This window comes from Podarcis liolepis (genome assembly GCF_965112155.1).
Source record: "Podarcis liolepis genome assembly, chromosome: 7".
NCBI classification, from domain to species: Eukaryota; Metazoa; Chordata; class Lepidosauria; order Squamata; family Lacertidae; genus Podarcis; species Podarcis liolepis.
Genome location: NC_139561.1, coordinates 92,890,884 through 92,906,407, shown reverse-complemented (window position 1 = coordinate 92,906,407; position 15,524 = coordinate 92,890,884). Strand labels below are relative to the sequence as shown.

Genomic DNA, 15,524 nt, shown 5'->3' with positions numbered 1-15,524 from the left:
CTGACAAAGGCGAGTGTCGCCGAAGCCACCAATCGTCTGCCCGTTCAATGCCGGCAGACGCCAAAAAACTGCCCAATTGCCGCAACGGCAGCCCATCACAAACAGCCCTTGCGACAGCCACCAATCGCCCACCCTTGTGATGCTGAGAATCTCCTGCTCGCAGCTGAAACCAATCGCCCCCTCCCACACTACCTGTGTATAAGATGAGCCCCAATTTGTAACATCATTTTAAAATAAATAAAAAACCTCGTCTTACGCACGGAAAAATATGGTGTATCTCAAAGTGGTTTGCAGCAATAGAAATATAAAACCATACAAAGGTTAAATACAGACATCAATTAAGCATTATGGAAGGATGAATTCTTAACTGCCTTCATAGGCTTGGTGGAAAAGAAAAGTTGGTACAGTTATTCCATACTATTGGCAGAGTATTCCACAGGGCTGGGCCAACGACACAAAAGGCTTGGCTTCTCATGGTCAAATGAGCCTCACCAACTTGGGGAATGACCAACAATGTACCTGAAGCCGGTGTTAGAAACTCGGATATATAAACTAGGCACCAAATGGCTCCTTAAACCAATGTCGCCAGAAGAGAATGTCTAATTGCCATTTGAGGGCAAGACAGCTCTAAAGGCTTTTCAAATGATGGACTGACTGTGATGGATTCTCAGTTTAACATCTGGCTAGTTCAGATGGCAACCTTGAGCTAGGTTAAGAGCTTTGAGAACTTAAAGAAGTCAATTTGTTCGGGGATAGTCCAGATATATATTGCCCTATTATTCCAACCTCTTTTTCTTAAAGGTGACTCTTCCTGCTCAGGCTGCCCAGAAAACCCAATTTGGTTCCAGAAATTCATTTCTGATTGTGCAGATAAAATAGAACTGACAGAATACGATAGGGTGGGGTATCAGTGTGTGAAAACAGTCCAAAGCCAGTGATCCCCAGATGCTGGAGACGTCAGGCACCATCCTGACGCCCAGGAATCTTCACTTGGTCGCAAGTGGTCCAAAGCCGGGTGCAAAATGCGCCTAGCGCCTGGCTAATTTCGAACACTGCCTGCAGCTGATCTCCGTGATCTGAGCTGGGATGTAAGGGTTCAGGTAATCCCTGAGGTAGCCTTGACCTAAGTTGTTCAAAAACCTTGAACCTAGCTCAGCAGTAAGTGGCAGTAACAATGTCCCTTTCCCCATCCTTAGTCCTTCCTCACAGCCTTTTATCCAGGCAGGAAGTGAAATCTGCATAGTGGGCAACAGTCAGCTTGCCAACCTCAATGTTATGCTCTGGACCCAATATGCTTGCCCTGAGGCCTCAGCCCACGACCACCCTGGCCCAGGCAGGGTGGGGGGCTGCACTGCAGCTGTTGCCATAGCACAAACTTCATGGGTAGGCAAATTAAGGCCTAGGGGCTGGATCCTGCCCCATCACCTTCTGAATCTGGCCCGCAGACGGTCCGGGAATCAGCGTGTTTTTACATGAGTAGAATGTGTCCTTTTATTTAAAATGCATTTGTGGGGCATAGGAATTAGTTCATCCCCCATCCCCAATATAGTCCGGCCCCCCCACAAGGTTTGGGCAACAGTGGAATCGCCCCCTGCTGAAAAAGTTTGCTGATCTCTGACAAACTTCATAAACCCCCTCCAATGTTACAGCCAGTTCCCAGAGTACAGTGGTACCTCGGGTAAAGGACTTAATTCATTCTGGAGGTCCGTTCTTAACCTGATGTACCACTTTAGCTAATAGGGCCTCCTGCTGCCACCGCTGCGCGATTTCTGTTCTCATCCTGAAGCAAAGTTCTTAACCCGAGGTACTATTTATGGGTTAGTGGAGTCTGTAACCTGAAGTGTCTGTAACCAGAGGTACCACTGTACTTATGGCTGTCAACCTTTTCAGAAGCTCTTGCAGGGGCGTCTTACCCACAGAGATTAGTGGCGTGGGGTGTCAGGGCACCAGATTTTGGAGGGTGCCACAGGCTGAGTGTCCGGGAAGGAGAGTCAGTGCGCACTCCCTTCCCGGCTCCCCTCTCTCAGCCACCCATCGGAGCGTGCTGCCTCCTGCTCAGGGAAGCCCCTTTGCGTCCCCTTCTGCCGGGGCTGCCTGGGTGCCTGACAGGCGCAATCGGGGGCAGGCGCAGGGCGCCCCTCTCTGGCCGCATTGCTGCCTGCGCACCTCCCTGCGGAGTCTGCGAGCGGAGCAGGAAAGCGCCCTGTGCGATCCTGATGCCGAGCGAGGAGGGCACAGCCAGCAAGCCACCTGATCTGCTTGCTGGCACTCCTGTGGTGCAGACTTCCCCGGACGGGGGCATTTAAGGGGCACCAGGCACTTAGAGGGAGGTTTCATGGGAGGCCATCGGGGTTGCAATCTGGGCGCCTCTTACTTACGTGCAGCACCGAGCACACATCGGACCAAGCAATGTAAAGGAGCCAGACCAAAGCGCCCCCCCCCTAAAAAAGGTCGACAACTCTGGGAAATGGGGGGGGGGCGGCGCCGGAGAGATATTTGCACCATGGCGCCAGATATGCTTAAAATGGCCCTGAGCTCTTGCGCCAGGAACTACAGCTGGATTTGGCAACATCACCTTGCCAACAAAGGTCCATATAGTTCAAGCTCTGGTTTTCCCAGTAGTGATGTATGGAAGTGAGAGCTGGACCATAAAGAAGGCTGATCGCCAAAGAATGGATGCTTTTGAATTCTGGTGCTGGAGGAGACTCTTGAGAGTCCCATGGGCTGCAAGAAGATCAAACCTCTCCATTCTGAAGGAAATCAGCCCTGAGTGCTCCCTGGAAGGACAGATCCTGAAGCTCAGGCTCCAAGACTTTGGCCACCTCAGGAGAAGAGAAGACTCCCTGGAAAAAGACCCTGATGTTGGGAAAGATGGAGGGCACAAGGAGAAGGGGACGACAGAGGACGAGATGGTGGGACAGTGTTCTCGAAGCTACCAGCATGAGTTTGACCAAACTGCGGGAGGCAGTGGAAGACAGGAGTGCCTGGCGTGCTCTGGTCCAGGGGGTCACGAAGAGGCGGACATGACTAAACGACTAAACAACAAACAACCAATTGAAAGTGTTCATCTCCATGCTGTCAAAAAATTAAAAATCGCCCGCTGATTTCTACACACTGTTGTAGAGTAGGGTTGCCACATTTCAAAAAGTGAAAATCCAGACACAAAAGTACTTGAGCTTTTTAAAAATTCTGGCCAAAGTTGTTGAACTTTATGGGCAAAATTTTGCCGGACATTTTGTCATTTTCCCACCCATGCGCTGCTTCCGACCGCAGGGTTCTGGCACCCTGTTCTCACAGTGACCAACCAGATGTCTGTGGGGAACATGTTGCCCAGAAACTTGAGTGGTGCCCCGCAAGACGAATGCCTCGCAAGACGGAAAACTCGCTAGACGAAAGGGTTTTCCGTTTTTGAGCTGCTTCGCAAGACGATTTCCCCTATGGGCTTGCTTCGCAAGACGAAAACGTCTTGCAAGTTTTTTTCCTTTTTCTTAACACCGTTAATACAGTTGCGACTTGACTTCGAGGAGCAACTCATAGAACGCAGTGTACATAGTAGCCTTTTTTGAGGTTTTTAAAGACTTTGGTGATTTTTGAAGCTTTTCCAAAACTTCTTTTGCAGCCATTTGGTAAGTTAAGCTTTTAAAACTTTTTTGGGGGGGGGGGTTGGATTTTGGGTTGGGGTGTTTGGAATTCAAGGACTTGGTGTTGGGAAGGGGTTTGCAAGAATCTGGAAGCTTGTGTGTTTTTTTCTGCATTTTTATGATTTTCTGTGACCATTGGGCCACTCTGCTGTTTTCAAAAAAAAATTCTGGATTTGAATTTCTGTGTGCTGGGTGGCTGGGGGAACAGTTGGGGAGGGGTTTGCAAGAATCTGGAAGCTTGTGTGGTTTTTTTCTGCATTTTTATGATTTTCTGTGACCATTGGGCCACTCTGCTGTTTTTTTTAAAAAAAATCTGGGTTTGAATTTTGAAATGCTCTTTACAGTATGTGTGACTTTAAAGAGCACTTAATAAACTCTTGTTGTACCAAATTTGGCTTTGTTCAGACTTTTTTTGACCATAGGAACGCATTAATTGATTTTCAATGCATTCCTATGGGAAACCGTGCTTCGCAAGACGAAAAATTCGCTAGATGAAAAAATTCGCGGAACGAATTAATTTCGTCTTGCGAGGCACCACTGTATCATGTTCCCCCCCCCCCATCAACATCATCTGACCATGCCAAGGGCTCTTTCTTCCTCTGAGCTCTTTTTGCAGGGAAAGCAATGTCTCTGTCCCAGACACCCCCATCTAGAGCAGGACACTGCAGTCGCTCTCCCCAGTCTCTTTCTTTATGCTCCCACCTCCTTTTACAACAATAGCAAACCATATACAGTCATACCTCGGGTTACAGATGCATCAGGTTGCATTTTTTTGGGTTATGGACTGCCAAAACCCGGAAGTACCAGAAGGGGTTAATTCCAGGTTCCGGCGGTCGCGCGTGCATAGAAGCACTAAATCGTGCATGCGAAGAAGCACCGAATTGCAGCCCGTGCGTGTGCAGACGCGCAGCTGCGGGTTGCGAACATTGCAGGCTGTGAACGTGTATCCCGCACAGATCACATTCGCAACCCAAGCATCCACTGCACTGACAACAGAATCTAGATTACAGGGTACCTCAGGTTACATACGCTTCAGGTTACAGACTCCACTAACCCAGAAACAGTACCTCGGGTTAAGAACTTTGCTTCAGGATGAGAACAGAAATTGTGCTCCAGTGGCGCAGCGACAGCAGGAGTCCCCATTAGCTAAAGTGGTGCTTCAGGTTAAGAACAGTTTCAGGTTAAGAACGGACCTCCGAAATGAATTAAGTACTTAACCCGAGGTACCACTGTACAGTCTACATTAATTACACTGCACACTTTCCCTCCATCTTGGAAAAAGCAGTTCTTGGCCTTCCATTGGTCTCTGCTTAGACATTTCCATTGTGCATCTCTCTCTCTCTCTCATATACACACACAGAACATTCCACACAAATTCCACCCTACTTTCCCGAGTCTGGAGGCAGATATATTTGTGTGTGTTGGCGGCAGGAGGGAAGGAGACTAGCTTCCTGGAGGAACTGTAAAGACTTTATAGACGTAATACCCACTCCACTTTTGTGAGGAAACCCCCGCACTTTTGCAAACAGCCACGTGAAACAAATTTGCTGCTCTCCTGCTTCTCCTCACTGAATCCATGGCCAGGTAGCTCACCCATCGGATGTTCCCTGAAGCAGCCCTGACCTGGTGGAAATTAGACTGGCCTCGACTAGAGCCAGGGCCTTTTTGGCCGTGGCCCCGGCCTGGTGGAACGCTCTCCTCCCACAAGAGACCAGGGCCCTGTGGGATTTGACATCTTTCCGCAGGGCCTGCAAGACGGAGCTGTTCCGCCTGGCCTTTGGGCAGGGCGCAGTTTGACTTACTTCCCTTTGCATAAAACAAGCCTGAAAGAGGCCCCCAACCCACTCACAGGTCCTTGTATGCTCAGTGGAAACAGTTGGTCCTGGCAAGTATTAACCACTCTCAGTTCCCACCTGATGATTGCCACCTGTCTAGATTTTAACTTGTCTGAATTAATTTTAAGATGCATTTTAATTCATTGATGTCTGTTTTTATGCACATTGTGTTGTTTTTATGATGTTAGCAGCTCTGCGCCTGGTCTTGGCCGGGGAGGGTGGGGTACGAATAAAAGTTTATTTCTTTATATTTATTATAAAGACACCCCAGTATTGAAGAAGGTGAAAAATACTAACTAATAACCTGAGCCTATACAGTGGTACCTCAGGTTACAGACGCTTCAGGTTACAGGCTCAGCTAACCCAGAAATAGTACCTCGGGTTAAGAACTTTGCTTCAGGATGAGAACAGAAATTGCGCAGCGGCGGCAGCAGGAGGCCCCATTAGCTAAAGTGGTGCTTCAGGTTAAGAACAGTTTCAGGTTAAGAACGGACCTCCGGAATGAATTAAGTTCTTAACCCGAGGTACCACTGTACGTGCTTTCCTGGAAGGGTTTATGAAAAGGAATGCAGCCTAAGCCTAAACTTAATTGCAGCCGTAGTTTATTATTTATTATGGTACATTTTAGATCTCTCCTTCGTTCCTGAATTCCAGAGGGTTGGACTTGATGACCCTTGGGGTCACTTCCAAATCTACAATTGTATGATTCTATGACCGTTCCTTCAAGGAGTTTGAGGTGGCACACACTGTTCTCACTCTCTCCATTGAATCCCCACAACAGCCCTGTAGGTTGTGCTGAGAGACAGCGACTGGTCCAAGGCCACCCAGTCAGCTTCATGGATGGGTGGAGATTTGAACCCGGGTCTCTGGCCCAAGTCTGACACTCTAACCACACTAGCATCCAGAGTCTGCTTTTTCAACACCAAGAAGATAAATAAACTTTATTTGCATTAGCCAGTGGCCTTAGCAACAGTAAAACATTACAGTATACGCAGAAAAGGAAATTTGATATAAAAGCACAATTTAAAGTCCTGAATCAGAAAGGCTGAAACTACATTTAACAACCGTGATCCAAAGCACTGCCACAAAAAAGGTTTCAACACCAAGGGTCAACTCTGGAGTAATAAAGATGGGGTGGGGTGGGGGACGACGACACACAGTTCCAAAACACCCAAAAGACTAATTTATCATGGCAAGAACCAAGCGCACGAAGAGGACAGTAAAGAAGGGTGTTCGTGTGTGTGTGTGTGTGTGTGTGTGTGTGTGTGTGTGTCAAAAAAGAAGACCACTGTGCTTACACACTGGTCCAGCGGAGACGGGAGGAATTGCGATGCAAGATTAAAATCCAAATGGCCTGGCAAGAAAGAGCACAGGTCAGGGTGGGTAGGAAGAGTGTAAGATTTAAGTGTACAGTGGTAACTCAGGTTAAGTATTTAATTCGTTCCGGAGGTCCGTTCTTAACCTGAAACTGTTCTTAACCTGAAGCACCACTTTAGCTAAAGGGGCCTCCTGCTGCCACCACGCCGCCAGAGCCTGATTTCTGTTCTCATCCTGAAGCAAAGTTCTTAACCTGAAGCACTATTTCTGGGTTAGCGGAGTCTGTAACCTGAAGCGTATGTAACCTGAGGTACCACTGTAAAAACAAAGGAGGTAGCGGACTCTCCTACCCTGGAGGTTTTGAAGCAGAGGTTGGATGGTCGTCTGTCATGGATGCTTTAGCTGAGATTCCTGCATTGCAGAGGGTTGGTCTAGATTACCCTCGGGGGCCCCTTCCAACTCTGATTCCATGACTGCAATGATGTCTATATAACAAGCCTAAGAAGAGACCTGTTGGATCAGGCCAAGGCGCCGTCTAATCCAGTATCCTGTTCTTGCAGTGGCCAACCAGATCTGTGGATCCCAAATAGAGGTCCATGCTATGGGGCAGAGAGGACTTCTGGGGACGCCCACAAACAGCCACAAATGCTGCGAGAAATCTACTACTAAATTAATACTTCCATGTGCAGATCTTTCTCTCTCTCTCTCTCTCTCTCTCACACACACACACACCCCTAACCCAGACCCTGAAAGTTGCAATCATTAGGTGGAAGAAAACATCTGCTCTTTTATTCCTGTCCTTCAGGTCAATGCCTTCTGCAACCAGGCGGGGGCCTCGTTGCCAGGTCAGAAAAGGGGAGTAGCCAAGGCGAGGGGCTTATCACTCCTCCTCAATATTTCATGCCAACAGCACAAAAGAGCAAACATCCATGCGCTCCTCTGCCCAAACAGATTGCTGAGCTAGAGATTTTTTTCAAGTCTAGCACAGTGGTGGCTGTTGCTGAGCTCCCATCATCCCTAACTTTTGGCTATGGTGGATGGAGGTTTGAAAAGGCAAAAGTTCAGAAGAGAAAAACCCAGTTCGCAAAGGATTCAGCAACAAGTTTTCATGGGGAACAAAGACAAAACGGCGCTTTGATTCAAGAAAGATCCTGATTCATTTAACCGCTCTTCTCTTTACCACTGACACACACACACACACACAGAAACCAAATCTAAGCAGACTTCAACCCCAAAACTTCTCTTTTTAGAACACCGCCATCCACCCTAATTCAAATCCCAGTTTTGGTGAAGGGGCTGTGCACAGACAATTCCCTAAATTTCCTAACAGAAGACATTTCCAGATTTTGCCCTTTTAATCTCTGTGCAATTGCTGCATCAGAATCTTAGTCTCACCAGACATCTATTATCATCACTCGTGCAAATAGCGTTTTCCGAAAGTGTGCCCAAAGTTGGTGTACTGAGCTGCCTCTGGAATTGCACAGTGAGGGGGAAGCGATAAATGCATATACTGTACGTACATCAATAAAACATCAGCCTACACCCCACCTCTTCATTCAATCTGGATTGAAATCTGAGCGCTTCTTTTTCAAAAAACCTGTTGCAAACAACCCACTTGCGATACGGCAACAACCCATTTACAGTATGAAGCCCTTGTCTGGAAGCAGCCTAATTAAAAATCACATTTTGTCTTAAACGCAGTACAAAAAACTTCTGAAGACAACAGCAGATGGTGCTCCACGCAAGTTGCTTTTGCTTTACCAACCCAGGACCAGATTCCTTTAAAAACAAACAAACAAACAAACAGCTTCCTTCTGTTCTGCTCTATTTCCGAAGGATTTAGTAACAACCACAGTTGCTTAAATTAAGAGTGTTGGATGAGGACTGGGCCACTCAGCCATGACCCTCACCACATATCCTTGGTCCATCAACCTAACCTACCTCAGTTGCTGAAAGGATAAAATGGGGGGAGCCATATACACTACTTTTAGGTCCTTGGAAGAAAGGTAGGATATGCAATTAATAACAAGTAGCTATTATAAGGATCCAAAGTTTCATGGTAGCACTTGTTTAGGCAAGTCCTATCTAGAGATACGCAGGCTTCCAAAAGGCTGCACACATTTCCCACCTATACACAGTAATGTGGACTAGAAACTTGAAAAACCCGACATCTGACACGTCCTTCCTTTTACTGCGAACACCTTGCCTGAGACCTCGGGGTTTGCAACCTGAAGGCCGGAGTGCCAAACGCAGCCTTCTTCCCCAGTGCGCACGCAAACGGACCAGTCTCTTTCCATGGGTACCAACTCCCTGGGTCCCCGCGCACCCGCGAAATTCTATTAAGGGGCCCGGGGCACCCACAAATTTCGGTGCCAGGGCCATGCGCGCTGCACGGCACCCACGGCCGCGGGGCCAAGTTGACACGACTCCTGTCTGTCTCCTACTCAACAGCAAAGCTTGGGCAGATCGATACCCAAGTGTCTGTACACACACGAGCGCAAGGGCTACTTTATTCGCAGCAAACCACCTGGTCCTCCACGGATTCACCTAAAATCGCCGTAAACGGGCATCGGGAGCGGGAGGCGAAGGCACCTTTAACTCCTACACCCCTCCTCGCGCGTAGGAAACGGCGCGTTTTGCCAGCGGCTCCGGCTGCGCGCTCTCTTTACGCGCGAGAATCCGATGGCTGCGCACTCACCCGCGGGGCGCACAGCAGCGCCAGGAAGCCGGAGAAGAGGAGGCGGAGAGCCATGTAGCCGGGACTCCAAGGAGAGGAGGAAGGCGAGCTCCTGAGACTCTGCAGAGAGCCAAGTCCCCGGCGAGCGGCGTCCAAGAGCAGCAGCAAAAGGGGAGAAGTGGAGCCAAAGCGGCGGGGAGCGCAGACGGAGCCGCAGGTGCCGCGCTGGGGAGCAGGCTGGAGATTAAACCGGAGCAGGAAGGCACGCGCGCAGCTTATGAATGGAAGCGTAAAGGGGCCCCTCCGAACTTCTTATAGGCAGGGCGGGCCTTGGCCCCGCCTCCGGCAGCCAGAGGCCACGCCCCTCGGAGAAGCAAAAACTTTCCAAACCGCTCCCCCCCCCCCAACCCCAGCCGCGAAAGACTCCCCCCGACGTCTTCCCTTTTCTTCTTTGTACAATGAGACCTGCTAGCTGCTGTGTTAGAGGGAACGCCGAGAGGAAGCGGGCAGGACGCCTGGGTCCCCTTGGAAAAGTCGAGGTCGAGAGTGGCTGGTTGGAGCAGAGAAAGGCTGGCTTTTTCCTTCTTTCTTTCTTTCTCAGTTCTCTCAACATACTGCAGCGTCACAAAGATATATAATGAAATATGGCACCTTGACCCAGGAGCTGGTGTTTCGGGAGCACGTGCAAAATAACACCCAAATAACATTATATCTTATCCTAGACTGCACGAAACATTTCGGTGAACTTAAACGGGAAGGTTTTTGTTTCTATTCCCACTTTTCTTCCAAGGAATTCAGACCCAGCAGCACCCATTTTATCCTCCCGACAACCCTGTGAGGTGACTTAGGCTGAGACTCGTATTAACCAGCCCAAGGTCAAAGGGCAGATTCCTGCCCACTTTGCTCTTGCCCCCACAGCTGCTCCTTGACCCAGGCAGCTGTGTTGCTCTCTTTGATTTGCATTTTCTTATTGCATTTATTTGCACCCCCAAAGTGGGGTATGTATGGTCCCCAGGGAGTCTGACCAGACCCCAACCAGCTCAGCTTCAACAGAATGGCAACAGCAGTTGCCTTGAGAGGATATATACGCCTGTAATAGCAGGAAGGTCCATATAGTTAAAGCTCTGGTTTTCCCAGTAGTGATGTATGGAAGTGAGAGCTGGACCATAAAGAAGGCTGATCGCCAGAGAATGGATGCTTCTGAATTCTGGTGCTGGAGGAGACTCTGGAGAGTCCCATGGACTGCAAGAAGATCCAACCTCTCCATTCTGAAGGAAATCAGCCCTGAGTGCTCACTGGAAGGACAGATCCTGAAGCTGAGGCTCCAATACTTTGGCCACCTCATGAGAAGAGAAGACTCCCTGGAAAAGACCCTGATGTTGGGAAAGATGGAGGGCACAAGGAGAAGGGGACGACAGAGGACGAGGTGGTGGGACAGTGTTCTCGAAGCTACCAGCATGAGTTTGACCAAAGTGCAGGAGGCAGTGGAAGACAGGGGGGCCTGGCGTGCTCTGGTCCAGGGGGTCACAAAGAGTCAGACATGACTAAACGACTAAACAACAACAATAGCAGGAAGCCCCCTGAAAAAGCAGCTTTCCTCAGATGGAGATGCTACACCAGGGAAAGCAAAACTGCACCCGTTGAATTTCTGCCCTCTAGGCATCTGTTCGAGGCAAAGAACCTAGAGGGCAGGGTTCTCTTTAACAGTTTGAAAGGAGCAGATAATCAAGTTGTCCGTTCTCTACAAGAGCTTCCGGCTCTGTTTCTCTCAAGTTTTATTTTACAAAATCTCCCCCATCTCTCTCTCTGTGGCTGGAACCGTACAGCAGTGGTTTTTATTCAGTTTGAAAGGTTCTGGGGAGAGGGGCATTCTGAGAACAGCAGGATTGCTCCAGCTGTATGCTAATCGTAGCACCTGCCCCCTTAAAAGTCTCTGGAGCCAGCGCTGTCCTTCCAAGTCCTGGACTCTGCGGCCTGCCATCCCCAGCGTGCTGGCGGGTCTCATTGATAACCAACTGGATTTGCTTCCAAGTAAATACAGTTTCTTCTGCCCACGTTTCTTAATCCCATCAAGCGCTCCAGCTCATCCTCATCATGTGCAAGAAAACTAACATCATATTTAAAGCTCCTCAGGGGTGGGGGGGGGGGGAGTGCTGGCATATAACCTAAGCACCAGACAGCATTATTGGAGGTTTCCTGTTTGACTCCGGATTGATGGCTCCGAAAATGATAGCAAACGACACTTGTTGAAAAATTCTCGAAATGTCTAAAAGCAAAAAAATAGCAACACAGGATGTGATGGATTGCCCAGTAGGCAGACTTAAGCACCATATTATTTTCAGTGCTTAGGGACTCTAAAGGTCTTAACCTCGCCCTGCCCTGATGATGTTGTTATTACTTTATTCAGTATATCTGAACAGCTAACGCTTAAGGGATCCACTGGTAACACCTCATGGACAATTATATTCAGACAAAAGGTAAAGGACCCCTGACAGTTAAGTCCAGTTGCAAACAACTCTGGGGTTGCAACACTCATCTCGCTTTACTGGCTGAGGGAGCCAGCGTTTGTCCACAGACAGTTTTTTCCGGGTCATGTGGCCAGCAGGACTAAGCCGCTTCTGGCGAAACCAGAGCCGTGCACAGAAACGCTGTTTACCTTCCCACTGGAGCAGTACCTATTTATCTACTTGCACTTTTTGGTGTGCTTTCAAACTGCTAGGTGGGCAGGAGCAGGGACTGAGCAACGGGAGCTCACCCTGTGGCGGGGATTCGAACCGCCGACCTTCCGAGGCTCAGTGGTTTAGACCACAACACCACCCGCGTCCCTAATGAGATCTGCACTTGTATCAAATCAGGCAAGATTGCTGGGCACCCAAGGACAAAGGAGGGTGTAGGGAATATTACATTTGTTTTAGGTTTTTTGCATAACTTGTTGTGGAAAATCAACAAATTAATAGGTAGATGATAGGTGATAGATAGATAGATAGATAGATAGATAGATAGATAGATAGATAGATAGATAGATATAGATAGATAGATAGATAGATAGATAGATAGATAGATAGATAGATAGATAGATGATAGATAGATCCCCATCCTACAATGGCAACCAGTTCACTGAATGTGTAACAAGTGTTTTAACACGACACAACTTGAAACCCTGGTTAAAAACCCCACACATCACTTCTGTTTGCTTTCCACAGAGTCTGGTTCTGTGTTCGCCTTTTCTTCCACTCCCCCACCTCCATTTTCCCTCCAGGCCCTCCCAGATGCCCCCAGCTTTGGCTGCTGACCTGCGAGTGCTTTGGCAAACTGTTGATTACTTTATTATTTGAAGGTGGGGAGAGAGAGATGTCTGTACCTCAGCTGTGACCCCTGGACAGGTTCAGTCCAGAAGGTGCCAGCTGTTGCGTCCATGGACTGAAGCATGGGGGGGGGAATGCTCAGTCAAACATGCGCCCCAGTACCTAAGATGATCTCCATGTTCACTCAACTGGAAGAATGCCAACCTTTGCTTCTGTTCAACTGTTGGTAACAATGCTTGGAACGTCCCCTCTACAATGACGCAGATGGAGATGGAGACTCTTCCAGATGGCTCTGCACTCTTCCATTGACTGGGGGCCATTTTAAATCTCCCCACATCCTAAAAATAAGTTGCAAATCAAGCCTTGAGCACTGTTGACATAGCTGGAACCCCATTTCCCACAATCATAAGGACTAGCGCCATCATTATTTGCGGGTGTGGAGGACTCCCTGGTCCTGAATGGGGCAACTGTGCCCCTGAAGGACCAGGTGTGCAGCCTTTGGACTCCCAGCTGTCCATGGAGGCGCAGGTCCATTCTGTGTCCAGGGCAGCTGTCTACCAGCTCCATCTGGTACGCAGGATGAGACCCTCCTTGCCCACAGACTGTCTCGCCAGAGTGGTGCATGCTCTGGTTATCTCTCGCTTGAACTACTGCAATGCGCTCTACGTGGGGCTACCTTTGAAGGTGACCCGGAAACTACAACTAATCCAGAATGCGGCAGCCAGACTGGTGATTGGGAGCGGCCACCAAGACCATATAACACCGGTCTTGAAAGTCTTACATTGGCTCCCAGGATGTTTCCAAGCACAATTCAAAGTGTTGGTGCTGACCTTGAAAGCCCTAAACTGCCTCTGCCCAGTAGACCTGAAGGAGCATCTCCACCCCCATCGTTCAGCCTGGACACTGAGATCCAGCTCTGAGGGCCTTCTGGCGGTTCCCTCACTGCGAGAAGCCAACTTACAGGGAACCAGGCAGAGGGCCTTCTCAGTAGTGGCACCCGCCCTGTGGAACGCCCTCCCACCAGATGTCAAAGAGAAAAATCTGAAGGCAGCCTTGTTTAGGGAAGCTTTTAATGTTTAATAGGTTATTGTATTTTAGCATTTTGTTGGAAGCCGCCCAGAGTGGCTGGGGAAACCCAGCCAGATGGGCGGGGTATAAATAATAAATTATTATTATTATTATTCAACCTAAACAGATTTCAATTATGCTGAACAGGCAAGTTTTGCCCTTGCAGGCAAAAGCTCAGAGATCTCCCTCCCTGTCCCACAAAAAAAGCAGCCTGGAATTTGGATGACTAGTCCAAGAGGACAACTGACCAATTCTTCAAAGGTCAGAGATTCCTTGCTGTGGCCCGCCCCCCCCCCCCAGCAAGGCCTTAATGCCTTTCCCAGGGACACACTTTCTCCCCACTCCGCCCCCAAGGCATTTGCCAGCCCAAGGTGTCGAAACAATGGGGAAGGTGATAGGACGGTAGGGGGGTGGCCCAGATTCATGCCATGTGCCGCCAGGGTGTGAAACTGCAGCCCCTTCTCCCTGGGGGTGGGCAACACACAGCTGAATAGGAGGCACACTCTTTCGCACCTCGACACATGGTGAGGAGAGGAAGGGGGTGGTCAGCCCTGGCCAGACTAATGAAAAGGACAATCCCCTTTCGCACATTGCCAAGAAGAGCATCTCAGAGCATTTCCCAAGTTGAGTAAAAGCCAACTCAGGGATCCAGGAGGGGTAAAATTGACAAACGGTTGAGGGATTGGGTATGTTTAGCTGGAGAAGAGAACACCGAGAGGTGACACAATAGCCATCCTCAAATATCTACACAATAAAACAAAATGCCCAAAGAGTACGTCATTTTGGTTTTTGGTTTTTTATATATATATTTGATTTTGTAACATATCATTTTCAACAATTGTGAAACATACTTTTATACCTTATACAGTTTTTTAGACTTCCGTCAACCACATCTGAAAATTTTCCTCTCTTTTCCACTTAGTTTACATTTCTTACTTTCACTATTACATTTAAGGTTCATAATTAATAGCTTTCATCTTTATCTTCTTTGCAATATTTCATATATTCCTCCTTACAAAACTTCTTGTAGTCCTACTAGGGTAATTGGTTGATTACAATTGCTCTTCAAATAATTCGTATATTTGTCCCAATCTTCTGTGAATCTCTGGTCCCGCAGGTTTCAAATCCTTCCTGTCATCTTATCTAGCTCTGCAAGAGGAGGTCATTTTGAGACTTTCCAGCGTAAGGCACTCAGTAGGATAAAGCTGCACCAGGGATACTAAAATGGATAAAAAGGGATGGCCGTAACAATCAAAGAATAAGACCAGCAACAATTTTCCCTATAAAAAAAGGCTAAAGAGTTTGGGAGATGTTTTGCTAAGAAGGAAAAAAGTTGGGAGGGGCATTAGAGCACTTTAGATCAGAGTGTGGCACTAAAATCTTAGAGCTGCACAATTAAACAGGTCAGAGAGAATAAAATTCTCAACTGCCGTCAGATATGCTGAAGAGAACTACTTTAGACAGCTATGAAACCAATGGCAGCTAAATGATGATTGCACGTTCAGAGGCAGTGCACATTTTTAAAAATAGCATTGATAGAATTCTGTCTATCTATATCTTGTTGTTTAGTCATGTCCGCCTCTTCATGACCCCCTGGACCAGAGCACGCCAGGCACTCCTGTCTTCCACTGCCTCCCACAGTTTGGTCAAACTCATGCTGGTTGCTTCGAGAACACTTTCC

The 15,524-nt window shown here is 48.3% G+C and overlaps 1 protein-coding gene and 1 long non-coding RNA gene across 2 annotated transcripts in view; both read right to left on the bottom strand.

The window, feature by feature from the left end:
• Positions 1-9,756, bottom strand: part of DLL3 (delta like canonical Notch ligand 3) — a 173,404-nt gene extending 163,648 nt beyond the window's left edge. Inside the window, exon 1 of the mRNA XM_083516186.1 lies at positions 9,492-9,756. Within this exon, the coding sequence (XP_083372312.1) occupies positions 9,492-9,545 (54 nt within the window). The 5' untranslated portion in view covers positions 9,546-9,756. The remainder of the gene's footprint in view (positions 1-9,491) is intronic.
• Positions 1-15,524, bottom strand: part of LOC310712949 — a 2,318,697-nt gene that overhangs the window by 542,639 nt on the left and 1,760,534 nt on the right. The gene's annotated exons all lie outside the window — the stretch shown is intronic.